The 27,687-nt window shown below is 43.3% G+C and overlaps 4 protein-coding genes across 8 annotated transcripts in view; 2 read left to right on the top strand and 2 right to left on the bottom strand.

The window, feature by feature from the left end:
- LOC128511881 (glutamate receptor 3-like) overlaps window positions 1–2,678 on the top strand; it is a 39,371-nt gene extending 36,693 nt beyond the window's left edge. Inside the window, exons 15-16 of one of the 2 annotated variants that reach the window (XM_053484894.1) lie at window positions 1,122–1,377; window positions 1,562–2,678. In XM_053484894.1, the coding sequence (XP_053340869.1) occupies window positions 1,122–1,367 (246 nt within the window). In that variant the 3' untranslated portion in view covers window positions 1,368–1,377; window positions 1,562–2,678. Of the gene's footprint in view, window positions 1–1,121; window positions 1,378–1,561 lie in introns of those variants that run through there. The other variant, XM_053484895.1, reaches the window with a different exon arrangement.
- Window positions 2,679–4,860: 2,182 nt separating this feature from the next.
- Window positions 4,861–16,783, top strand: si:dkey-125i10.3 (neurofilament heavy polypeptide). Of its 3 annotated transcripts, none has more exons than XM_053484881.1 (8): window positions 4,861–4,932; window positions 6,326–6,357; window positions 11,950–12,052; window positions 12,522–12,728; window positions 13,550–13,606; window positions 14,302–16,209; window positions 16,316–16,421; window positions 16,582–16,783. In XM_053484881.1, exons 2-8 carry the CDS (start codon window positions 6,348–6,350, stop codon window positions 16,687–16,689), a joined length of 2,499 nt encoding a protein of 832 aa, XP_053340856.1. In that variant the 5' UTR covers window positions 4,861–4,932; window positions 6,326–6,347; the 3' UTR covers window positions 16,690–16,783. The 3 variants fall into 3 exon arrangements, with proteins under 3 accessions (XP_053340856.1, XP_053340855.1, XP_053340854.1); XM_053484880.1 differs by having other exon boundaries at window positions 11,947–12,052; XM_053484879.1 differs by lacking the exon at window positions 4,861–4,932 and having other exon boundaries at window positions 6,201–6,357; window positions 11,947–12,052.
- Window positions 16,784–16,951: 168 nt separating this feature from the next.
- plp1b (proteolipid protein 1b) lies at window positions 16,952–23,213 on the bottom strand. 2 transcript variants are annotated; one of them, XM_053484729.1, is made up of 7 exons: window positions 23,063–23,213; window positions 20,117–20,303; window positions 19,831–19,987; window positions 19,561–19,738; window positions 19,376–19,449; window positions 19,205–19,270; window positions 16,952–18,036 (listed from the first exon to the last, which is right to left on the bottom strand). In XM_053484729.1, exons 1-7 carry the CDS (start codon window positions 23,064–23,066, stop codon window positions 17,962–17,964), a joined length of 741 nt encoding a protein of 246 aa, XP_053340704.1. In that variant the 5' UTR covers window positions 23,067–23,213; the 3' UTR covers window positions 16,952–17,961. The 2 variants fall into 2 exon arrangements, with proteins under 2 accessions (XP_053340704.1, XP_053340703.1); XM_053484728.1 differs by lacking the exon at window positions 23,063–23,213 and adding an exon at window positions 20,895–21,437.
- Window positions 23,214–25,522: 2,309 nt separating this feature from the next.
- nlgn3b (neuroligin 3b) overlaps window positions 25,523–27,687 on the bottom strand; it is a 28,525-nt gene continuing 26,360 nt past the window's right edge. The window contains exon 8 of the mRNA XM_053485597.1: window positions 25,523–27,687. This exon is cut by the window's right edge and continues 1,917 nt beyond it. The gene's annotated coding sequence lies outside the window, so the exon portion shown is untranslated.

Genomic DNA, 27,687 nt, shown 5'->3' with positions numbered 1-27,687 from the left:
TAGCAGCAGAGTGTTCTGCCAGAGACACATTTGCGTCCATTGTTCTGAAGATTGGTGTTTCATAGTTTGTTATTGTCCTCGGTCCCTGCCAGAGTCCTAGAGCCTCTCTGTAGGAGCTGTGACTCCCATAGCACTGCTTCACCTCCTTCACTGCATGTTGTTGAATGCAGTCCTGTACTCGCCTACATTACCAGTGGTGAACACTGTGGTGTAGGCGGGATCTCTGAGTGTCACAGATATCCACAGATGCTTGTGGTTGGAAAATGCTCTGATGGCGCTCACTGATTTGTCCATCCAGAGTGTGACCTCCCTCTGTACCTGGAGCTTCCTTTTCATCATGTTGAGATCTCTCCACTCAAACCAGACCTGTCAGTCCAGGTTAGATCTTTGGGTCCAGTAAAATGTTTTAGTTCAAGACCATTACAGGTCCAAGTTACATGGTATACTCCAACAAGTGGAAGTCCAGTCAGACTTAGGAATACAAAATAAACTTGTGGTCATCATGTGACACGCCCCTCATGTTCCACAATGTCAGGTGCAATCCAACCCCACACTCCAACATTTTAGCCACAAGCAGTATCAGAACCTCTACATCAATTCTAGTGTAAATCATCTGACCTTCAGGTCAGAATGTTCAAGTCAAGCCAGACAGATCATTTGGAACCAGTGGAGCTTCCACAGTATCCTAATGTCTAATCTACATCAAAAACTTGAGACCAAAACCAGACCTTACAGTTCCAAATAAGAATGTTGGGTCCAGTTAAGACTTCAGTCCATAACCAGTCCTCCAGTCCCATCAGCTTTTCCATTCCAAATCCAGTCCAGTCAGTTCTAGACAGAGACTCAGTTATATTTAATTACATTACAAAAACTTAAAGTCCAATGAGAAATGTCTAACCTTTTAGATTTCAGTTCTACTCGGAGTTCTGCATGAAATTATCATCTCTTTGTGATTTATGTATCTTTGGTTTGAATTTGTAGATGTAGTCTATCAATACACTTACTGATTGAAAGAATCTGTGTATTTCTACTTTCTGTGTGTGTTTTTGTTGAAGGTGATGATGGATACAGAAGTGATATGAAGCAGTGTGTGTGTGACGGTGTGTGTCTCTGTTCTGCAGGATAAGACCAGTGCACTGAGTCTCAGTAACGTAGCCGGGGTGTTTTACATCCTGGTCGGGGGGCTGGGACTCGCCATGACGGTGGCGCTAGTTGAGTTTTGCTACAAGTCTCATCAGGAGACCAAACAGCTGCGACTGCTCAGTGCTGCTCAGAACTTTAAGCACAGTCTTCCAGCCGGCGCGCCGGGCTTCACCACCTACAGGGAGGGCTACAACGTCTACGGCACCGAGAGCATCAAGATCTAGCACTAGCCACGTGCGTATCCCAGAATTCACTTGAGCTTAGCGCTTGCACATGTTAGACTTAACCGACGTTAGCGTGGGGAATGCAGAGGTTCCCCCATAATGTCCAGTGTTACACACACCTACAGGCTCATCACACTTTTCATTCATGTTTTATTGGTCAATTTTTTGATATTCCTGTGTTTTTTTCCCCCCAGGATGCAGGAGGTCCACGGGAGGTCACATGCTCAGTGATTGGATCCAGCAGGATACACCCCACCTTGAGAATGGCCCCTCCCACTGCTTCAATCTCCTCCCTTGGGCCTGCTGTAACTATAGCAACTGCGCTCAGATTCCGCAATATCTCTCGGTGCCTTAACTTAAAGTATTCCACAAAGTTTCCTCTCTGGTCATTGTTCTTCCTGCAAACTTACTGGCATCCCGGAGCACTTCCTGTTTACTCTCAGTCTATCCATTTCCACCATGGAAACAATATCAAATCTAACACAATTGCAAAAGAACATTAATTAGCACAGAGGTCTTGTGATAATATTGTATGAGGACGTGTCTGGTGATTTACGGCTCTAATACACATTGAATAGAAATGAAAAAGTCTTGGGCTCACAGAACATTCATAAAGGTTGGGGAACCATTGCTCTTGAGCGATCTCCATCGACGTCACTCCAGAGCACATTCGAGTTAACAAATCCCCTCCACAACACATTCCAGAGCAGTTCACTTCCAGCACCGCCCTTTCTGTTGTCAAGCTCTTCATGGAGACATTATAGTGCTTCCTGCCAATGCTAGAGCCGTTATCCACAACACTAGCATTCTAGGGTCTCGTTTCTGCTCCAGCATCTTCTCTAATTGTCTGTAGAGCATGTCAGGTCTAATCCGCAGTGCTTCCTGATTCCTCACGGTGCTCATCACACTGGAAATAACGGACCTTCGGGGGAAACAAGGTGGAAGATCCATCGAGTTTGGTCTGTTTTTCTTTTCTTTGTGTCTCCGTCTGTTTTCCCTTTAGATATGAAATGGAATGATGAAAGCTGTGTTTAAATCAAAGCTTGTAGTGTTTGTTATAATTATTTTAATTGAACGGATTTTAATACATTACAAAATTTTAAATAAAGGAATAATAGGTGTGTGTTAAAGAAAGCTTAACTTGTGGGTCTAGTTTTATAAATCAGCAAAAATGTATCTTAAAAATATATATTTATGATTTAGGGAATACACGTTATTGTTTATGAGATAAAGTTGCATGCCAGAGATTAGAGTTAGAAAGTCAGAGGTCTAGAAACATTTATTCATTTGTGTAAATCTGGTCAGACACACAGACAGGTGGTGCTAACCTGGGGGCTTTTACTTGTTAGCCTTGTAGATTTGCTGAAAAATAAAGAAGTACCTGTTAAACATGATCAGGACTCACTTACTGTTTCTTTCTGTCGCCTTCTGGGAGTTAAACGTGCTGAAGTTCTGTTGTTCTCCACCAGGTGGTGGTAAATCTCCAGATCAGTGTGTGGCAGGCTCTCGGCTGTTTTATAGTGGAAATAAAACAGCATAAAACACACACCGCAGTGTTCGATGCCCTCATACACAGTCTATACAATTATATATAGATTTATATAGATAAAATTCAGGAATACATTTCCGGTTCTTACAGAAGCCATAAACCCGAAGGCGCACTTCCATAAACCGCCACTCGGTGGTGCTGTTTCTCCATGTCGTCACCATAGATCATTAAATAGGCTTTTTTTATGTGTGAAAATAATAATGTAATAAAGATAATAATCACTAATGTCAGAAAAATCAACATCCTCTCTCCCCGCATGTGTGTGTGTGTGTGTGTGAGAGAGAGAGAGAGAGAGAGAGACTCCCCCATACTCACACATCCCTCTCCACACCCACATCTTTTACAACTTCTTCCGAACCTCTTCCATGTGTGTGTGTGCATGCCTGTGCTGCTCTGGTGAAGCTCTTTCTCTGTTTATAAGTGTGTGTGTATATGTATATATATATACACACACTCACCTAAAGGATTATTAGGAACACCACACTAATACGGTGTTTGACCCCCTTTCGCCTTCAGAACTGCCTTAATTCTACGTGGCATTAATTTAACAAGGTGCTGAAAGCATTCCTTAGAAATGTCGGCCCATATTGATAGGATAGCATCTTGCAGTTGATGGAGATTTGTGGGATGCACATCCAGGGCATGAAGCTCCCGTTCCACCACATCCCAAAGATGCTCTATTGGGTTGAGATCTGGTGACTGTGGGGGCCATTTTAGTACAGTGAACTCATTGTCATGTTTAAGAAACCAATTTGCAATGATTTTAGCTTTGTGACATGGTGCATTATCCTGCTGGAAGTAGCCATCAGAGAATGGGTACATGGTGGTCATAAAGGGATGGACATGGTCAGAAACAATGCTCAGGTAGCCCGTGGCATTTAAACGATGCCCAGTTGGCACTAAGGGGCCTAAAGTGTGCCAAGAAAACATCCCCCACACCATTACACCACCACCACCAGCCTGCACAGTGGTAACAAGGCATGATGGATCCATGTTCTCATTCTGTTTACGCCAAATTCTGACTCTACCATTTGAATGTCTCAACAGAAATCGAGACTTCGAATCAACCTGTCCAAGGTCTTCTGATGTTGTAGCCCATCCGCCTCAAGGTTGTGCGTGTTGTGGCTTCACAAATGCTTTGCTGCATACCTCGGTTGTAATGAATGGTTATTTAAGTCAAAGTTGCTCTTCTATCAGCTTGAATCAGTCGACCCATTCTCCTCTGACCTCTAGCATCAACAAGGCATTTTCGCCCACAGGACTGCCGCATACTGGATGTTTTTCCCTTTTCACACCATTCTTTGTAAACCCTAGAAATGGTTGTGCGTGAAAATCCCAGTAACTGAGCAGATTGTGAAATACTCAGACCGGCCCGTCTGGCACCAACAACCATGCCACGCTCAAAATTGCTTAAATCACCTTTCTTTCCCATTCTGACATTCAGTTTGGAGTTCAGGAGATTGTCTTGACCAGGACCACACCCCTAAATGCATTGAAGCAACTGCCATGTGATTGGTTGATTAGATAACTGCATTAATGAGAAATTGAACAGGTGTTCCTAATAATCCTTTAGGTGAGTGTATATACAGTATATATATATATTTATATAAACACACACAGACACAGACAATAGTTGCTTATTTCCTGTAAGTGTAGAGCATTTTATTCACTAAGGAGTGACACACCAGGCTTTTACACCTTTATAGTAAAGTTTATGAGCACAGTAGCAAAAAAACACATTTTTCAAGTTTTTCCACAATACAGACAGCAGGGTGCCACACACACACACACACACACACACATACACACAAACAAACTATGCACATATCAGAAATGCATTTAGTGTGTAGGTTTATTTGTGTAGTAGGGGATTTACAGGCAGTGTATTGGTGTGTGTGCAGGCGTGTGTGTGTGTGTTCATGTGTGTTCGTGTGTGTGTGTGTGCCCACACGCACCTATATATAAGGAATGTTCTGAGCAAACTGGCTGTGTAAACACACATCACACAGCAGGAAGGTAAGAACCATCTACTATAATCTCTACCTCATATCACACACACACACACACACACACACACACACACACATTCATCTCTAACACACAACAATGTTTAAATAGTACATGTGGATATTTAATTCAATTCAATTCAATTTTATTTGTATAGCGCTTTTAGCAATTTTCATTGCCGCAAAGCAGCTTTACATAGTCAAAAGAATTATTTAAGTTTGTATGAAATGTGAATTTGTATGAATCAAAATGGTCAGTTTGTCCCTGGTGAACAAGCCGAGGGTGACGGTGCTGAGGGAAAAACTCCCTGAGATGGTAATAGGAAGAAACCTTGAGAGGAACCAGACTCAACAGGGAACCCATCCTCATCTGGGTGAAACAGAAAGCAGTAAATGATCTGCATTTATACAGTGTGTAGGGTGGGAGGCAGTTCAGCTATAATAGCTGATGTTAATTGATGTTAATATGGAGTCCAGGTAGTTATTGAAGACCCAGGTAGACTTGTAATAAGTTCCAGTCATGAACTATCGAACTGTCAAGTCCCCAGAGAAACAGTTGCCAACACCAGTCGAGGCCAGAACCATCTTCTAGGTAGAGAGAATCATCCCCAGACACCAGACGCATCCCAGAGAGACACACGGGGCATCCATGTGACGAGATCTTCAGCCAGAAGCGGGGCACCAGGATGGGTCAGACAGGTCCGGAGGGCAGAGGGAGTCTGGATCACTGGCAGCTCAGGAACGACATGTGTAGCTCGACAGAGAGAGAGAGAAAGAGTGAAAGGGGGAGATAACAGTTAGGTCACAGTCACATACTGTATAATGTGAATGTATATATATGTAGATATGGGGCAGTGTGTGTGTGTGTGTGTGTGTGTGTGTGTGTGTGATGTGCAGCTTGAAATAGATGTTTATTGACTTTAATGAGAAGGCAGTGTGTCGTGCGTCAGGCTTCATCCTGATGTACAGAAAGTTTTTTCAGTGAAGTTTCTGATGGTCGGTGTTGAGATGAGATGTGTGCTGTGTGTGGGAGAGTTTTGGGGCGACCAGGACTGACTGTCCACCAATAACATTGGCAAATAAAGCCAGTCCATGACACACACACACACACACACACACACACACACACACAGTTGTTTGAACTCATCTTTATTTATTCTGATATTTTTATTCGTTTATATGACAGCTGTACAGATGTGATTATGTGACTCGCGGCACATTGTTTTATAAACACACACACGCGCACACAGTAGGAATGCGGTTATCCTGGTTCTCAGAAATGTTATTTTCACATTTATTCATCCTCATTTTTGTGTCTTATCACTTCTTCCTCCTCTCAGTTTCTGTTTCTCAACATTTGTATTTTTTTATCTGCATTTATTGTGTTTCGCTCCCACACACAGATTCACCTGAAAAAGAAGCAGGATGGCAAGTGGTATGTCTCTGTCTCTCTCACACACACACACACACACACACACACACACACGTTTGTCCTGCTCATGGTCAATAAATGATTATTATTAATCATTTATTTTAATAAAGAGTCAGAGTAATAAATGAGACTTTATATTTAATTTATCCACCGTCCAAGTCTGACACTACCACTAACACTACCACCACTACCACTACCACTACTACCACTAACACTACCACCACTAACACTACCACCACTAACACTACCACTACTACCACTAACACTACCACCACTAACACTACCACTACTACCACCACCACTACCACCACCACTACTACCACTACCACCACTACCACCACTACCACTAACACTACCACTAACACTACCACCACTACCACTACCACTACTACCACTACTACTACCACTACTACCACTAACACCACTACCACTACCACCACTACCACTAACACTACCACCACTACCACTACTACTACTACCACTACCTTACTACTACCACTACCACTACCACCACTACCACTACCACCACTAACACTACCACTACCACTACTACCACTACCACTACCACTACTACCACTACTACTACTACTACTACTACCACTACTACTACTACCACTACTACCACTACCACTACTACTACTACCTCTACTACCACGACTACCACTACTACCTCTATCACTACCACTACCACTACTACTACCTCTACTACTACCACTACCACTACTACCACTACCACTACCACCACTACCACTACCACTACGACTACTACCACTACCACCACTACTACCACTACCACTACTACTACCACTACTACTACCACTACTACTACCACTAGCACTACCACTACTACTACCACTACCACTACTACTACTACCACTACTACCACTACCACTACTACTACTACCTCTACTACCACGACTACCACTACTACCTCTACCACTACCACTACTACTACCTCTACCACTACCACTACTACTACCTCTACTACTACCACTACCACTACCACTATTACCACCACTACCACTACTTCTACCACTACTACCACCATTACCACCACTTCTACCACTACTACTACCTCTACTACTACTACTACTACTACTACCACCACTACCACTACTACTACCACTACTACTACCTCTACTACTACTACCACCACTACCACTACTACTACCGCTACTACTACCTCTACTATTACTACTACCACCACTACCACTACCTCTACTACTACTACTACTACCACCACTACCACTACTACTACCTCTACTACTACTACTACTACCACGACTACCACTACTACTACCACCACTACCACTACCTCTACCTCTACCTCTACTACTACCACTATCACTACTACTACCACTACTACTACCTCTACTACTACTACTACCACCACCACTACCACTACTACTACCACTACTACTACCTCTACTATTACTACTACCACTACTACCACCACCACTACCACTACTACTACCTCTACTACTACTACTAACACCACTACCACTACTACTACCACTACTACTACCTCTACTACTACTACTACCACCACTACCACTATTACTACCTCTACTACTACCTCTACTATTACTACTAATAATAATAATAATAATGAATTTAATTTATAATGCACTTTACATTTTACAGGAAAATCTCAGAGTGCAGTCAAACAATTAAGAGAACATCACATTAAAAACAGCAGTAATTACACAGTTAAATAATCAGTTAAAACATTGATTAAAAAGAAACGTTTTCAGGTTTGTCTTAAAACATGTCACAGACTGTGGAGCCCTTAAATGAGGAGGAAGGGTATTCCACAGCCGTGGGGCAGCACAAGAAAAGGCTCTATCTCCAGTGGTACGGGAGCGAGTCCTAGGGAGTAAAAGGAGGTGTGTGTTAGTGGAGCGTAGAGTACGCTGGTGACAGTGAGTGGTAAGAAGTTCTTTTAAGTATACAGGCGCATCTCCATACAGACATTGAAAGGTGAGCAAAGAGATTTTGTAGGTGATCCGTGCAGTGACAGGAAGCCAGTGAAGGGAACGTAGCACAGGAGTGATGTGCTCGTGTTTCCTCACTCTCATCAGAACCCTGGCAGCACAGTTTTGCACATACTGAAGTTTTTGTATATTTTTGCCAGGAATCCCGATAAGAAGTGCATTACAGTAATCCAGTCTGGACGAGACAAAGGCATGGACCAGTTTTTCTGCATCAGAGAGGGAGAGTGCAGGCCGAAGTTTTGCAATATTTCTAAGATGGAAAAAAGAAATTTTGCAAATGTGCTTGATATGGCTTTCAAAAGTAAGATAAGGATCAAAGATAACACCAAGGTTGGTGACTGTTTTTGAAAGAGAAATGTCCTGACCAGAAAAAGAAATACTAAAAAATTTTTGTTGCTGAATTTGGTGTGGAGTGCCAATCTGAATCACTTCAGTTTTTGAACTGTTAAGATGAAGGAAGTTTTGCTCCATCCATGCCTTTATCTCATCCAGACAAGCAGTGAGTGCAGGGGGGGTGGAGGGCATAGATGTCACAGAAGCTGGTGAGGTAGAAGGGGACTCAAGTGGATTACCATCCAGCTTCAAGTACAGCTGAGTATCATCAGCGTAACAGTGGAACGAGACCCCACAGCTGTTAATGATGCGCCCAAGTGGAGCCATATACAAATTAAAAAGAATAGGCCCCAACACTGATCCCTGAGGAACACCACAAGTGACAGGGTGACTTAATGATTTAGCGTGGCCAATGGAAACAAACTCAGATCTGTCTGTCAAGTATGACTTAAACCAATCTAGGGCAGTGCCCGTAAACCCCGCTAGGTATTGTAAACGGTGAAGAAGGATGTCATGGTCAACTGTGTCGAAAGCTGCTGAGAGATCCAAAAGGACAAGAAGAGAGGAAAAGCCACAGTCTGCAGTAATCAACAGGTCATTTGTGACCCGGATCAATGCAGTTTCAGTGCTATGCGCAGAGCGAAAACCAGATTGAAATTTGTCCAGAATTTTATTATCATAGAGATGTTTTTGGAGATGAACTGAGACCACTTTTTCCAGAACTTTCGAGAGAAAGGGAAGATTGGAAATGGGTCTGTAATTTGCCAGATCTTGAGTGTCCAGATTAGGCTTTTTAAGCTGAGGCTTGATTATGGCCAATTTCAGACTAGAGGAAACATAACCAGACTGGAGGGACTGGTTAATAATGGTAGTAATAAGGGGACCAAGAGAGGCCATATTTGCCTTGACCAGGGCAGTTGGGAGGGGGTCAAGGGCGCATGTAGAGGGTTTCATGACCCTAACAGCAGCCTCAACCTCCTGCACACATACTTGAGGAAAAGACCAAAAAATAGGAGGATTCCCAAGAAATGTGTTGGCACCAGTGGTATGAGCAGTGATGGGAGTTACAAGTGAAGAGCGTATTATTCGGATCTTATTTTGAAAAAAGGCGATGAATTTGTTACAAAGGTCATCAGTAGGGTCAGTAAGTGATGGTGTTCGAGGCTGTACTACCACCACTACCACTACTACTACCTCTACTACTACTACTACCACCACTACCACTACTACTACCTCTACTACTACTACTACTACTACCACCACTATCACTACTACTACCACCACTACCACTACTACTACCTCTACTACTACTACTACTACTACCACCACTACCACTACTACTACCTCTACTACTACTACCACTACTACCACCACTACTACTACTACTACCACCACTACCACTACCACCACTACCACTACTACTACCTTTACTACTACTACTACTACTACCACCACTACCACTACTACTACCTTTACTACTACTACCACCACTACCACTACTACCTCCTCTACTACTACTACCACTACCACTACTACCTCTACTACTACTAATAATAATAAAAGAAACCGATATGAGAAATTCAAATGAAAAGATTGAGTTAGAATACACATCCCACCCGGACAGTATCCCAGTGCATCACTCTTTCCACATTTCGTTATGTCACAGCCTTATTCTAAAACGGATTAAATTAATTTTCCCTCAGAATTCTACACACGACACCCCATAATGACAACATGAAAAAAGTTTACTTAAGATTTTAGCAAATTTATAAAAAAATAAATAAATTGAGAAACACCTGTACATAAGTATTTACACCCTTTACCATGAATCTCAAAACTGAGCTCAGACACATCCTGTTTCCCCTGATCATCCTGTTTCCCCTGATCATCCTGTTTAAGACCTTACAGTCACAATGCATGGCAGAGCAAATGAGAATCATGAGGTCAAAGGAACTGCCTGAAGAGCTCAGAGACAAAATTGTGGCACGGCACAGGTTTGGCCAAGGTTACAAAAAAAAATCTGCTGCACTTAAGGTTCCTAAAAGCACAGTGGCCTTAAATGGAAGACGTTTGGGACAACCAGAGCCCTTTCTAGAGCTGGCCATCCAGCCAAACTGAGCTATCAGGGGAGAAGAGCCCAAAGATCACTGTCACTCTGAGCTCCAGAGATGCAGTCAGGAGATGAGAGAAAGTTGTAGAAAGTCAACCATCACTGCAGTCCTCCACCAGTCGGAGCTTTATGTCAAAGTGGCCGGACAGAAGCCCCTCCTCAGTGCAAGACACATTAAAAAACACCTGAATGACTCCAAGATGGTGAGAAATAAGGTTCTCTGGTCTAATAAGACCAAGATAGAACTTTTTGGCCTTAATTCTAAGCGGTATATGTGGAGAAAACCAGGCACTGCTCATCACCTGTCCAATACAGCCCCAATAATGAAGCATGGTGGTGGCAGTATCATGCTGTTGGGGTGTTTTTCAGCTGCAGGCACAGAACGACTGGTTGCAAACGAGGAAAAGATGAATGTGGCCTAGTACACGGATATCCTGGGTGAAACCTTCTCCAGAGTGCTCAGGACCTCAGACTGGGCCGAAGGTTTACCTTCCAACAAGACAATGACCCTAAGCACACAGCTAAAATAATGATGGAGTGGCTTCACAACAACTCTTTGACTGTTCTTGAATGGCCCAGCCAGAGCCCTGACTTAAACCCAATTGAGCATCTCTGGAGAGACCTAATAATGGCTGTCCACCAACGTTTACCATCCAACCTAACAGAACTGGAGAGGATCTATAAGGAGGAATGGCAGAGGATCCCCAAATCAAGTATATGTGGAAGACAAGGTGTGAAAAGACTCATGGCTGTATTAGATCAAAAAGGTGCTTCTACTAAATACTGAACAAAGGGTCTTTATGACCATGTGATGTTTCAGTTTTTCTTTTTAATAAATCTAAAAAAAATGTCAACAATTCTGTGTTTTTCTGTCAATATGGGGTGCCGTGTGTACTGTACGTTAATGATGAAAACAATCAACTTAAATGAGTTTAGCAAATGGTTGGAATATAGCAAAGAGTGAAACATTTTAGGGGGTCTGAATACTTACCATATCCAATATATTGTAGATATACATGTATTTATAAAACATCACTCTTTAAATGAGGGAAGATGTGAAGATGGAAAGAGAGTAAAATACTAATGTATATAATTATATAGTGAAGTGTATGTTGTTGTTTATTAAAGTGGTTAATGTTGTGTTGTGTGTAAAAGTAGACCGACAAACTGTTTTCCGCATCACGAAGGTCCGAACAACTCTGCGCAAAGATGGCAGCTGGATCCGCAAGAGCACCGGCGAGCCGAACGATCCTCCACCGCGGTACCTTTATATAACACACACAAATATATATATATATTAATGAACTCAATGTGGTGCGCTCTTCTGTGCAGTAATACCACTGTTGGCAGATAGGGGGCTGTCAGTTTCAATTCCCTTCCGCTCAACGGTTCTTTTATTTCCATGTTTGGAACCTTTATTTATCTGTTTAAATTTGGTCCATGGTGTTAAGACTCTGCTTTCTTTTATCTGAATCCTCATAGGCCACTGCCTGTTTTGTGTTTAATTGCTTCCTGGGTTTTGATTAGGTTTGCTAATATACGATATAGAATCTATAATTACATCCTGTCTTCATTTCAGACAAACATAACAACTCAAAAACAAACATATAACCTAATATATTATGATGTATAATAATTGTACATCATATATAGGATACCAACTGCATATATCACACTACACTGTTTTTCTTTTAGACACTAACCAAAACTCTGTGTATCTGTGTCTTTAGTAAGTCTCCAGTCCTGACTAATAGCGTCAACGTGACCTCTGTGGATTCTAGCCCGATCACCACCTCCAGTAGTCCCACCCCTACAAGCCCCACAGCACTGAGTTCCCACCCTGAGAGCCCCTCCCCTGGCCAGGGCACACCCATTTCTCCAGGATGGAGAGGGAGAAGGGGGGGATTGTATGTGCTGTCAGCAAAGAGGAGGTTTGAGTAAGTGTTGAACTTTTTAGACGCTTTGACACACCAAGCCGAGCTTCACTGATGAACCATTCCTCGGCTTCTGCTCATCTGCTGTGGCTATAGATTTCAGAAACATTGCATGTTATTAGGTGTTTGGTGACCAGACCAGGAACTTTGGACAGTATTACAGCATTCACTTCATAGAAATAATTGAAGTTCATCTATGTGTTTATTATATTTCAAGGTAATGCACAGAGCATGAACATATTTAAACCCAGTATAGTGCTCTGTGGTACACCATAATTAAAATCTATTTAAAAAAATCGAAAATTGGTCTGACCTCAGATTACCATGATTGTCTCCATCATGGTTGTAGGTGTGTCTGAGTAAAGCTATGAGAAACTTAACAAGTCTGAATAAAAGAAATATATCATTATAAAGCCATGAATGTTATGTTTTCCATGAAGGAAAATGGCTTTACACTGCATATCCCTCTACAAACATTTATTTATATCGTTTACAAATGATATTTGTGTATTTTCGCACTTTTAAACTACTGGGACAATGACTGGAAGAATAGAAGCAGTCGGTACTATCCTAATAGTTTTACTTCTGCTGCTAGTAAAGAAGACATTTTTGCAGAAGTCATACTTGAGGTTATATCACATATTATAAAACCAGCTACAGTGGGAAGTTTAGTGTTAAAGCAAAGATAGCTTCACCTACAGCAAAGATAACTGCAGTCTACAGAAACCTGTGATGAAACCACCTCCATGTGCTTGTATCTGTACTGACTGACGATGATCTGTGTGTACAACCTTAATGTATCTGCTTATCTGGTTGTTCCTCAGAACTTTGGACTCACCAGAGAGCACACCTGTGAAAAACATTTCCAGTTTGTTTAAAAGGTAAATCACATTCCTGACATTCCTGGAATGTAAAATATGTGAACCTGAGAGATGAGGTGTTTGTTTGCTGCTAACCACAGTCTTAACAATGTTTATTAAAAGAGGGAAATTAAATATATTTAATGACTTAGATTTAACACTGCAACTGATGACAAGAGGTAATTAGTGCGGTTTCTCAAAAAGCATCCATGATTTATCCAGCACACAAAATAAATAGACTTGCCCAATTTTGGCTCCTGACTCCTGAAGTCACCCTCCTCCTGTTCATTTACGCAATGCTGTGGGCATCCATGGCCGAAAGCCAAAGCAGCAAAACTTCTGTGTACTCTGGTGGCAGAAGCATCCTGTCTCTCACCTGTCAATCATGTGAGCTTGTGTATGTGGATGAGGGCAAATAGCATTTCTTTGTCTGGTTTCATGATTTTTCAAAGAATCCTGTGTTAGTTTTCAATCTCCTTATGTGTTACTGTAGGGGGTTTTAAATGGCAGAAATCTGATGAATGGGTGTGAATTACAAGAGTGACCAAATTGCACACATCACACCTAAACCATGGAAAACACCTGGTTCAGGTGTCCGAAGAGTTTAGAAAATGTGAACTGATGAGTGTGTGTGTGTGTGTGTGTGTGTGTGTGTGTGTGTGTGTGTGTGTGTGTGTGCGTGCACGTGCATGTGTGTGTATATCTGTGGGTGTCAGCCCTGAAGGTACAGCTGCATTACCACAGGGTAAATCATCACTAAAACCTGACGAATTCAACATTACTAATGGAGTTACAGCATCTGAGGCTAAGACACCTGAAGTTACAGCATCTGAGGCTAAGACACCTGAAGTTGGAGCATCTGAGGCTAAGACACCTGAAGTTAGAGCATCTGAGGCTAAGACACCTGGAGTTGGAGCATCTGAGGCTAAGACACCCGAAGTTGGAGCACCTGTGGTAAAAATGTCTGAAGTTACAACACCTGGGGCTAAGATACCTGAAGTTACAGCATCTGAGGCTAAGACACCTGGAGTTGGAGCATCTGAGGCTAAGACACCTGAAGTTAGAGCATCTGAGGCTAAGACACCTGAAGTTACAGCATCTGAGGCTAAGACACCTGGAGTTGAAGCATCTGAGGCGAAGACACCTGAAGTTGCAGCACCTGTGGTAAAAACGTCTGAAGTTACAACACCTGAGGCTAAGATACCTAAAGTTACAGCATCTGAGGCTAAGACACCTGGAGTTGGAGCATCTGAGGCTAAGACACCTAAAGTTAGAGCATCTGATGCTAAGACACCTGAAGTTACAGCATCTGAGGCTAAGACACCTGGAGTTGGAGCATCTGAGGCTAAGACACCTGAAGTTAGAGCATCTGAGGCTAAGACACCTGAAGTTGGAGCATCTGAGGCTAAGACACCTGGAGTTGGAGCATCTGAGGCTAAGACACCTGAAGTTAGAGCATCTGAGGCTAAGACACCTGAAGTTACAGCATCTGAGGCTAAGACACCTGGAGTTGAAGCATCTGAGGCGAAGACACCTGAAGTTGCAGCACCTGTGGTAAAAACGTCTGAAGTTACAACACCTGAGGCTAAGATACCTAAAGTTACAGCATCTGAGGCTAAGACACCTGGAGTTGGAGCATCTGAGGCTAAGACACCTAAAGTTAGAGCATCTGAGGCTAAGACACCTGAAGTTACAGCATCTGAGGCTAAGACACCTGGAGTTGGAGCATCTGAGGCTAAGACACCTGAAGTTAGAGCATCTGAGGCTAAGACACCTGAAGTTGGAGCATCTGAGGCTAAGACACCTGGAGTTGGAGCATCTGAGGCTAAGACACCTGAAGTTGGAGCACCTGTGGTAAAAACGTCTGAAGTTACAACACCTGGGGCTAAGATACCTGAAGTTACAGCATCTGAGGCTAAGACACCTGGAGTTGGAGCATCTGAGGCTAAGACCCCTGAAGTTAGAGCATCTGAGGCTAAGACACCTGAAGTTACAGCATCTGAGGCTAAGACACCTGAAGTTGGAGCATCTGAGGCTAAGACACCTGAAGTTACAGCATCTGAGGCTAAGACACCTGAAGTTAGAGCATCTGAGGCTAAGACACCTGGAGTTGGAGCATCTGAGGCTAAGACACCTGGAGTTGGAGCATCTGAGGCTAAGACACCTGAAGTTAGAGCATCTGAGGCGAAGACACCTGGAGTTGGAGCATCTGAGGCTAAGACACCTGAAGTTGGAGCATCTGAGGCTAAGACACCTGAAGTTACAGCATCTGAGGCTAAGACACCTGAAGTTACAGCATCTGAGGCTAAGACACCTGGAGTTGGAGCATCTGAGGCTAAGACACCTGAAGTTACAGCATCTGAGGCTAAGACACCTGGAGTTGGAGCATCTGAGGCTAAGACACCTGAAGTTGGAGCATCTGAGGCTCCGAAACCTGACGTCACAGGGCCCGTAGTAGAAAAAGCAGCAGTTGAAACTAAAACAAAGGGACCTGTAAGTGAAACCCCTGAAGCTCAAACACCCGTACCAGAGAAGCCTGCATTTAAGAAAGCAGTGGAAACACCACCTGAAGCGCCTGCACCTGTCTGTTCAGGAGCTGGGTCCAGCAGCACACCTCAGACCAAGTGAGTCAGATGTGTCCAAGCCCGTATACATGTCAAATTAATGTTTAAACATTTCTGAACGGTTGATCATGGTACTTTATATTCCTTTTCTCTCGTCCGTCATTAGCATGGTTGCTAAGGAACTGTGTTCCTTCTGTAACAAACCATTGGAAAACTGTTTGAAGATTTCACTGAACATCCCTCCCATCATCTGTCATGAGGCCTGCCTTTGGGTAAACACATCTATCTATCTATCTATCTATCTATCTATCTATCTATCTATCTATCTATCTATCTATCTGTCTATCTATAAAATACAAGTCTATTCATGTTGATGTTTATTTGATTTAAAGCTGTGTGTGTTTCTGTGTGTGTGTGTGTGTGTGTGTACAGTGTGCCATGTGCAGTAAACCACTAGGTGACTTGATGTCCTCCATGTTCACCCTCTGTGGGAAGATTTACTGTGAGAAATGCTTTGATGCTGCGCTCCACAGCATATAAACCATCACCATGGCAACAACACTACAGTTATACACAGGATCTGTCTGTTCATTATACATCCTGTCTTTTTATGCTTTTAAAAAAAAAATCTAAGTAAATGTGTGTGTTTGTGTGTATGATGTGTCCTTACTTTTCTTTATTCTTATAAATTAAATTAGAGAATTTACCTGAGAAAAAAATAAATTCACTACAAAAGGTTTAGTCGTTTTATTTCTCTTTTTATCTGGACAGACAGGCAGATGGTGAATAAGCATAGTAGAGGTTGGATTAAATACGTGTTTATTGCAGAACGTGAGACAGTTTACAGCGTAACACACATACACAGTTGTGTAGCTGATTAACTAAAAAAACCCTCAGTTTAATTAAACATTAAAAATGTACAGTGTGTGTTACCGTTACACTTTTCTAAAAATTAACATTAATCGTGATGTAGCACCATTGGAGAAAACACACACACACACACACACACACACATACACACACACACACACACACACACACACACACAGTCAGTTAGAACCGTGTGTTATAAATTTTAAATTTTTGTAAAAAAAAAAAAGTTAATTATTTAAAATCCCACACACACACACACACACACACACACAAACAAGAGCTGCTTTAAAATCTCTTAATGGGGACTGGTGTGTGTGTGTGTGTGTGTGTGTATATATACTGTGTGTATATATATATAGGAGAGCGATTGAAAAGAAAGTTGGAGGTAATTAGAGCAACAAAGATGCGGAGATAGAGAAATAAACAAGTGGTGAGATGGATACAGGGATATAAAATGGAAGAATAGTGAAAATAGAGGAACAGAGAGAAATAGATTGACAGCTCAAGAGAAGACAGAGATATAGAGAGGAGAGAGAGAGAGAGACAGGAAAGAGACCTGCAGACATTTGAATGTAAGGACAGATGAGGACAGAGAGACAGATGGGTGATGCTGGGAAAGAAGGCAGCGATAAACAGAAGCAGAGAGATGTAATAATGAGATGAGATGAGAGAGGCTCCGCCCCCCTGCCCTGTGCTGATTGGTTAACTGTCTAATGTTTACACATCACTCTGTATAAGTCAGGTTAATCTCACTGTCGTTTACACACTCTGTTTATTTGTTTGTTTGTTTGTTTTTCACTTCATGATCCTCTTTAGCGAATACCCCATGGACACGGTCGCCGTGACAATGCAACAGCAAGCGCGGCGGCACGCATCAGAGAGGAGACATGTTGCCTGGCAACGCTGCGCCTAGCAACGGCACGCCCACTGATGCTGCGCCTAGCAACGGATCCCTTTACTGCCGAGAAACCTCAGAACAGCATAGTTATAGGTGGCAGCGATGATATAGAGGATCTGGAGAGAGAGAGACAGGAGAGAGGGAGACAGGAGAGAGGGAGACAGGAGAGAGAGACAGGAGACAGGGAGACAGGAGAGAGACAGGAGAGAGGGAGACGGGAGAGAAAGGACAGAGGGAGACAGGAGACAGGAGACAGGAGAGAGAGAGACAGGAGAGAAGGAGACAGGAGACAGGAGAGAGAGAGACAGGAGAGAAGGAGACAGGAGACAGGAGAGAGAGAGACAGGAGAGAAGGAGACAGGAGAGAAAGGAGAGAGGGAGACAGGAGAGAGGGAGACAGGAGAGAGAGACAGGAGACAGGGAGACAGGAGAGAGACAGGAGAGAGGGAGACGGGAGAGAAAGGACAGAGGGAGACAGGAGACAGGGAGACAGGAGAGAGAGAGACAGGAGAGAGAGAGACAGAAGAGAGGGAGACAGGAGAGTGAGACAGGAGACAGGGAGACAGGAGAGAGAGACAGGAGACAGGAGAGAGACAGGAGAGAGACAGGAGAGAGGGAGACAGGAGAGAGAGAGACAGGAGAGAGGGAGACAGGAGAGAGGGAGAGAAAGGAGAGAGGGAGAGAGACAGGAGAGAGAGAGACAGGAGAGGGAGACAGGAGAGAGAGAGAGAAAGGAGAGGGAGACAGGAGAGAGGGAAAGGAGAGAGGGAGACAGGAGAGAGGGAGACAGGAGAGAGGGAGAGAAAGGAGAGAGAGACAGGAGAGAGGGAGAGAAAGGAGAGAGGGAGACAGGAGAGAGAGACAGGAGAGAGAGACAGGAGAGAGGGAGACAGGAGAGAGAGAAAGGAAAGAGAGAGACAGGAGAGAGGGAGACAGGAGAGAGGGAGACAGGAGAGAGAGAAAGGAAAGAGGGAGACAGGAGAGAGGGAGACAGGAGAGAGACAGACAGGAGAGAGAGAAAGGAAAGAGGGAGACAGAAGAGAGGGAGACAGGAGAGAGAGAAAGGAAAGAGGGAGACAGGAGAGAGAGAAAGGAAAGAGGGAGACAGGAGAGAGGGAAAGGAAAGAGAGAGACAGGAGAGAGAGAAAGGAAAGAGAGAGACAGGAGAGAGGGAAAGGAAAGAGAGAGACAGGAGAGAGGGAGACAGGAGAGAGACAGACAGAAGGTTATACGGTGTAGAAGATCAGCAGGTATATAACCTGGTGAAAGGTGAAAGGTCACTCACCAGGCCGAGCAGTGTGGCTCCTGCTCCAGCAAAGGCGGTGATGTAAAGATCATAGGTCATGTAAAACTGAACACACACACACACACACACACACACACAAATCATATGAGAATCCACTTGTACTCTGATACACATAACAGAGTTGCTCTGTGTGTGTGTGTGTGTGTTTACCTCAGGCTCTTTGCAGATGTTGGCCATGGTCATACCACACACTTTACCTGGTGTAGCCTTCCAGGGGAGCAGACCTACACACACACACACACACACACACACACACACACATTGAGGCACACCAGTAATAATTGCTATACATTTACACTTAAATCTCAAAAACAGACATGCGCAGACACACGTACCGAACTGCCGCGGGTCGACACACACCCAGGAGTGCTGGTTGAGGCTGGTGGTCGTCTCAGACAGGATGTGGACGGTGTGACACGTCTCAGACATGTTGAACAGGAAGTAGACGGGAATCACAGAGAAGGCGAAGACCACGATCCAGATCACCGCCAGTGTGTAGGTCACGATCAGGAACTACAGAAGGAGGCACAGGACACACACGTTACACACCGAGTGGCATTCACTCTGAAACACACACACACACACACACACACACACACACTCACGGTGAGGCTGAGGCAGCGGCTGATTTTTGTACTCCGGAATTCTCCGAATGTTTGCTTGACGGCGCTGGTGGTGTAAAACCCCTCGGCCAGCAGCAGGATCCCGTACAGGAAGAAGAACGACGCCAGTCCGTAAATCACATACTGGAAATATTTAATACTGACACACACACACACACACACACACACACACACACACCGTTAGCAGGCTTTGTCTTATACAGATAACAGTAGATGTACAGTGTGTGTGTGTGTGTGTGTGTGTGTGTGTGTGTGTGCAGAAACTCACAAGTCAGCGAGCACCTCGAAGTCGGGCTGTGCGCGGGCGAAGTGTGTTTGGACGAGTGTGTGTGTGTGTGTGAGGGCCTCGTGTGCTCCACCGCAGAAGAGCGCGACTCCGGCGTAACACAGCAGCGTGGCGCTCAGAGTGACATAGGGCACGGCGCCCAGGCAGCGCACGCAGCTGTCATAGCAACCTGAGGGCGAGGAACACACCCACACGGCCAGCACACACACCACACACAACACACACACACACATCAGGATCACACACACACTCCCTACACACTCACATTAAGGTCGCACACACTCCCTACAGACACACGTTAGGGTCACACACTCACAACACACACACACACACACACACATTAGTGTCACTAACACACACACTCGAGTCATATATACTCACAGAACACACACATACACACACACACACAATCATCACACACAGAATCCACACTTATAGCATTCCTCACATCAACGAATATACCTCATGATGTCCCTCTCTCTCTCGCACACACACACACACACACACACACACACACACACACACACACACCCTGTCATCTTTAGTGTGTTAGCATCTTAGTCACACAGCAGCCTTTACACATGATAAAACCACAGTACACACACACACACGTTAGTGGATTACCACCACGGCTGATTAGAACCTCCTCAGTTCCCACAATGCCGAGTGCGAGTGTGTAAGCTGAAGGTCTGTGGTCAGTGTGCTAGCAGGTGCTAATGATAGCGTTAGCTCTGAGCCAACAGCTGCTCTCAGATCAGACCTAAAACTTTACACAGCCATGGTTGTTTCATCGGGAACATCTTCACCAAGGAGCGGCGTGAACCTTCTACACTTCTGCTGAACCAGAGGACGCTTGAAATCCTGCTTCAGTGTTTGTCCAGGCGCACTGCAGGACGCTCCACACTCAGCTCAGACACGCCAAAGCTCTAGAACATCAACTCGTTAAGAGGATCTCTTAGATTTATCTCAAACTGGCCGACGGTGCTCCACACCACACGGAGAACGCTCTCTGGTCAGATGCAGCTCTAGGCTCTTCAGAAGAACATTACACTTTGTCAGGAGTACGTTCTAGACTCTGCGAGGATGCTCCTGAGGCATCACAGTGACATTGCAGTGACTTGAGCCTCGGCACTGCTCAGGGATCTCTGGAAGGATTGCTAGATGCCTTCACTCAGTCCTGATGCTCCTGAGAAGGTTCCTCGGTGACGCAAGATCTTCCAGCCTCAAAAAAGTCATTTATCAGAAGTGAGATCTGTCCTGCTGTCTCATCACTGACTCTACACCTCCATCATCTCATCACTCTATCCCTCCCTCTGGACCAGGGCGGTGCTTAGGTGTGTGTGTGTGTGTGTGTGTGTGTGTGTGTTTGTAAAAGCCTCACTGTGATAAACAATGGCTTTTGTTTCAGAAGAGGATACAAAGACTGATTGTGTGATACTGTAAACAAGACACACACACACACACACACACACACAGCTACATCACTTCTCCAGCACGGGCAGGCTCACACTGGCACTAAGCGGTGAGAGGTCATAATGAGGTCAGGGTCATAGCAGGACGGAGTGTGTGTGTGTGTGTGTGTGTGTGTGTGTGTGTGTGTGTTGTGGGGACTAATAAGGTCTTACTGTGTTTTATTATTATATAATCAATATTGTCTCACTATCATCACCGCACTGTGGACACATCCCAAACCACACACACACACACACACACACACACACACACACACACACACACACACAATTTTAGGCATTTAATAAAATGTTTAGTTTAAAAACCAAACCTGTAAACAAGTTCATTTTTACAACACACACACACACACACACACACTTACTAACGCAACAACACAGACAGCACCCTCACACACTTATACAACACTCTCACACAGCACATTCACACACTTTCACACTCACACGTACACACACTTAGGCATTTCTGTGTGTGTATGAATAAAAACTTCCCATGAACTGAATGTCACATGGTTACAGTAACAGACTGAGGAAGGGGGCGGAGCCTCTGTGACCTTGCTGAAGGTGATTATTTTCCTCTAACAGGGTTGTATTCTTCCAACACGTTTATACACTTTTACATCTTTATCTTGATTAGTGAGTGACATGTCACACTTCAGATCTATTCCTGGTCACATGATGGCGCTTATAGTAACTTACAGCTACACCTCTGACTGTTACACAGCGCTGATACTGGAGACTCCTTCCACGCATCTCACACACACAATAATCTGACAAAGTAAGTGCGTCACTGTAAACTCGCTGTTATAGAGAATTAATCGACTCCTTCTGACCAATCAGAGAGCAGACTTTGGCAAAACTATTTAAAATATCACCTTTACTTTTGTGTGTGTGCGTGTGTGTGTGTGTATGCATGTACGTGTGTGTGTGTGTTAACCTGATAGCACATCTCTCACTTTACTTGATTCTCAGAATGATGTTAATGTGGTTAATTTTATCGATGAATCCGACAGAGGTTGAAAGCTGAACAGGTCTGAGGTCACATCATCACCTGCGAGGGAGGCGGAGCTCGTTAACATCTCATTAACTTTAATTGACCTCCTGATGACTATCAGCCAATCAGAACACACTGCATTACTGTAAAAAATATAGAACGACCTGATCTGACCTTAGAGCAAAGTTTCTAAACACACACACACACACACACACACACTTGTGCAGCAGGATACGATGATTAGTGCAGTTTAATCACTCCTGTCACTGAGCAGCTTCACACTTACCTTATTATCTGTCACCCTATATGACCTTAAACACTCACACACACTGCACACTACAGTTTATCAAGTACACGTGTTCGAAATACATGTTAATACACACACACACACACACACACACATCATTGCCATTATACAACATACACACACCATAAATTTGAATACATATGTTATAGAGGACTTACCCATGTATGTAGGAGTGTGTAGGTCAGTGTGTATGTGTATATGTGTGTAATTTAGTGTGTGTGCGTGTGCGCGTGTGTGTATTGCGGGGCGGTGGTCCGAGGGGTTTTGCTGCTCGGCTGCCTGTGATGTGGTGATAAAGTGACTCTCACACTTCGCTTTTCTTTTATCGTTCTCACTCGTGCTTTTGTTTCCAAAACAATAAACAGACCCCCGTGTGCGCGCACACACACACACACACACACACACACAAGGCACTAAGGCAGATCTTAAAGACACAGCGTTCTCATTAGTTCTTATTTATAAAGTGAGAGTCAGTAACCAAGATTGGCTGATCTTTCTATTTAAATTAACACATGATTGGCTGATTTTTTTTCTTTTTTATTAATAATGCTTATGGTTTTTGTTTTTCTTTTCAGTCTGCCCAAAAACAGATCAGCTGATTACTGATTAAATATTTAAACCATATCTTTTTGGCAGATCATGGTAATAGAGCAAACACATACTGATTAACAAATCCGATGTTTTCTCAAATCCAAATTCAATTTAAGCAAAATAATCAGCCAACAGAATTTGTTTCAGTGAATCAAGTTTAAACCTAATAGACCCCATTTTCTCTCTCTCTCTCTGAGATTTGACTATAGAGGGGGCTCCTCAGGACCACCTACTCTCCCAGAACAATGAGAAAAATGTAACTGTAATTGTCACTCTGACCACAGAACTGGATCATAGATCTTCTGCCTAAAGTAACAGCTTCCGATACCTGAGTCTATGTTCTGTCCATCCCTGAAACCCCTGCTGTGGAGGAGTCAGTGGAGGAGAGAGAGGCCTTGAGGTTTATCTGCATTTCTACTTTCCCAGTAGCAGTAAGGCTCAAAGAATGCAGTAATGCAAAAGAATGATGGCAGACTTTGTCTCTGCATTGACTACAGCAGTATGACCAAAGTATGACCCTGTACTCTCACGCCTATTCTCTCTGGGTTATCCTCACTAACTCCTATCCTCTGGTCCATCAGAACTACCCCGTACTCTCTGGGCCATCAGCACTATTCTGTAAACTCGTACCAATTACCCTCTGGCTCTTTAGCAGTGCCCTTTACCCTCTGGACCATCAGCACTACACATTCAAATTCAAATTTTATTAGTCACATAAACAGTCATACACCGTACGATATGCAGTGAAATGCTCCTATCATGAAGACTATTGGCACTTCGCCCTACCCTCTGGGCCATCAGCCCTTAACCTTACCCTCGGGCCCAACCTCACTACCCCCTTAATCTCAGGCCATTGGCACCATCCCTTACCAACAAGGCTAACAGTTCTACTCTGTAACCTCTGTGCCATTAACACTACCCAGTATCGCCTCTAGTGCCTTACCTTAGCAAATTATAATTTTTTGAATAATGTCAAACATCTGCAACGTCATGGTGGTAGTTTCGTGTTAATCCACTTGTTTTATACCACTTGTTCTGTGTGTTTCAGTTTCTTACTCTTGCCTTAAGTCACAGGAAGGCTGCCAACCTATGTCAGGGCACAAGCCCACGCACTTACAAACCCAATCACACAGTACAGCAATTTGCAAATAATAATCATCCTACAGCACATCAGTGGATTGTGGCAATATGCTGGAGTACCCTGAAGCAACCCACCAAGCACAGCAAAACATTGGAATTTCGCCCACACAGAGCTGAGGTGAGAACAGAACCCCCACTCCTGGAGGGACAGGTAGGGGAGCTCAATAATAAGCCACATTCTCTTGTGGTAGCTTATTGTCTTTTAAAAAATGGCCTCCACCTTAAATCTCAGATGGGATCACAGGTCACTCGAGCGTTCAAAATGGATCAAGAACTCAGTGAGTGTATGAGATCATCCATTAACACCAACCTGAGATAATACCCTTTACCACCAGCAGAGGTCACAACCTGAGAAAACCTTCAGGCTACCTCTGTCAGCCGATTACCTCTTCTCTTCTTCTCTCACCTCTCTAATGCAGCAAACACACAAACATCTTTAAGAGATGTGTCCTCCACACACACACACACACACACAGCAACAGCAATCTACAGTATGTATTTTTCTCTGTGTGTGTGTGTGTGTGTGACTCTGCGTGTGTTTCTTGGCTAAAACGGCGTGAGACTGAAACAAGGGCACATTGAGCTGAAAGCAGCACAGCTGGGAGAGAGAGAGAGAACACACACACACACACACACACACACACACACACACATACAGAATGACAAACAAAAGCACTAGTGTGCTGTATTTTTGTAGTAAAAACTACAAAAGAACACTTATGTTCTTGCATCTTAAAAAATCATTTAAATTAAAATCCTCTCTCTCTCTCTCTCTCTCACACACACACACACACACACACGCACATATATAGAAAGAACCAGACTAAAACAGCCGCTGTAAGCAAACTGAATATTTACTGCAAATCTGAAGATTGGCATGTGGACAGAGTATAAAAGGGGGGAGAGGGGGGGAGAGAGAGAGAGAGAGAGAGAGAGAGAGAGTGAGAGAGGAAAATAAATCAGTGTACATTGTTTAAAAAGGCGTTCAGTATTTACAGTCACACAGAGAGACAATCATTCTGCTGGTTCAGAGAGAAAGTCGTGTAGAAATTTGGCACAACATTCATGTCCATTGCTTAAAAAGAAAACCGTCAGGTTAGCGATGGGGCCGCGGTTCGGTGATGTCACACCTAGCATAGTTTATTCCAATAAAACCTTTATTTACAAACACCAGAGTGGCAAAGTGTAAGTGCACCACACAGAAGTGTTTTTATTTCATCAGTGATCACATGCTAATCCACACAGTCCATCCTGATGAGCACCGAATCCACCGAGATACAGCTGGGACCTGCGTCTTCTCTACAGGGGGCGGAGCCTAAACCACAACACAGCATAGCAGTGCCACTGCGGGAGAGTCCAGGATGACACGCTATGAGTGTATCAGATGAAATAAAAACAGTTTTAAGTTGTGCGCTCACACACACACACACACACACACACACACACACACGGATAGACGCCCTCGAATGATTATACATTCACACATTCATGTTAAATTTGTATAAATAAATTCTGTCCTGAAAAAAACGCAAAGCCTGCAATTAGTTAAATATCTTAAACATCTAAAAGATCTTAAACAAAGCTAAAGGGCGTTTCTCACGTAACCAAAGCAGGAACTTTTACAAAAAAAATGTTCCTAAACATAATAAAGCTGAACTTATCAGACTGGGAACATGAAGACATTCATAAGGACACAATGAGCTAGAAATGCTGGAACTAGACATGTATAAATATATATGTATATAGAGCACGCGCACACACACACACAGCACCTCATGCACCCAATTTTCTGAAGGAACACACTTCAATGGAGTAGCAGCAAGTTAAAGTGAACACTGTGTTTCTAACATTTCCGCTTGTCTCATGTTATTGCTTGGACCGGCGGTGTATTTAAGCTAGTTCATACGTTAGACTGTTTCCTTCCTTCCTGTAATGTTATTTCACACATTATTCTGTTTAATAGAATGCTAATTGAACATGCTATGCTCTTTCCTATAATGCTAAGTCACACGTTACCCTGTTTCCTATAATGCTAGTTTACACGTTAGCACGTGTCCTTGTTTCCTGTAATGCTACTTCACTCATTATTCTATTTCTCATAATGCTAGTTGACATGTTAGCCTGTTTCCTTATTTCCTGTAATCTCAGTTCATGTTAGCATGTTTTTCATAATGCTAGGATGTACACTAGCTTGTAAAACGTTCATGTTTTAGCATGTTCGCTATTATGTCAGTTCTATTGTCAACGATGTGACTCATTAAAAATTACCCAACAGTCACTGGGCTCAGAAATGCCATGAGTGTGTATACACCTTCAGTCTGGATGGTCATGATACACACACACACACACACACACACACACACACACACACACACACTTCACTGTGACATTTATATTCAGCTTTATCCAAAATGAAAACCCCAAAAGCCTCGACCACTTTAAAGCATGAAGAACTGATATATGAAGAAAAATATTTTAACATCGGTTTTGTGTGAAAATACTCAGAGAGAGAGAAAACTAAAAGAAAGTTTTTATCTAACAATATACACACAGAATTATTACTCCTATAACACACATTATTATTTATTCATTATTATTACTGTCTCAGTGGAGATTTTTGGCAGCTTCTGGTTTCATCTCGTTTCGTTTCTTTCTGTTTGATTGTCTATAAAATGAAGCATTTGATCTGTGGGCGCCTCCTACAGTCCACATGAGGCACTACAGCAGGTTTACATGTGAAGCCAGAGTGAAAGCCAGAAATCATGTGTGTGTGTGTGTGTGTCTGTCTGTGTTTGTGTCTGTGTGTGCGTGCATGTGTGTCTTATGTTTTAAATAAATACAAACATCACCTTGATGCACACATAAATTCTCAGTAATTAATAAATAATTATGCATGAGATTATAATTAAAGCTATGAGTGCTAACTCCGCCCCTCAGCCTTAACCTAAACCAATCAGAAGTTTAAACATCAAACGGAGCAGCTACAATCCTATAATTCTTAGTCATTTACATTCAAAAAAAGTGTGTTAGCTTGTTTAAACATGTTTATGTG

This window comes from Clarias gariepinus, chromosome 24 (genome assembly GCF_024256425.1).
Source record: "Clarias gariepinus isolate MV-2021 ecotype Netherlands chromosome 24, CGAR_prim_01v2, whole genome shotgun sequence".
In the NCBI taxonomy this organism is placed as follows: Eukaryota; Metazoa; Chordata; class Actinopteri; order Siluriformes; family Clariidae; genus Clarias; species Clarias gariepinus.
This window is presented reverse-complemented; position numbering and strand designations above follow the sequence as displayed.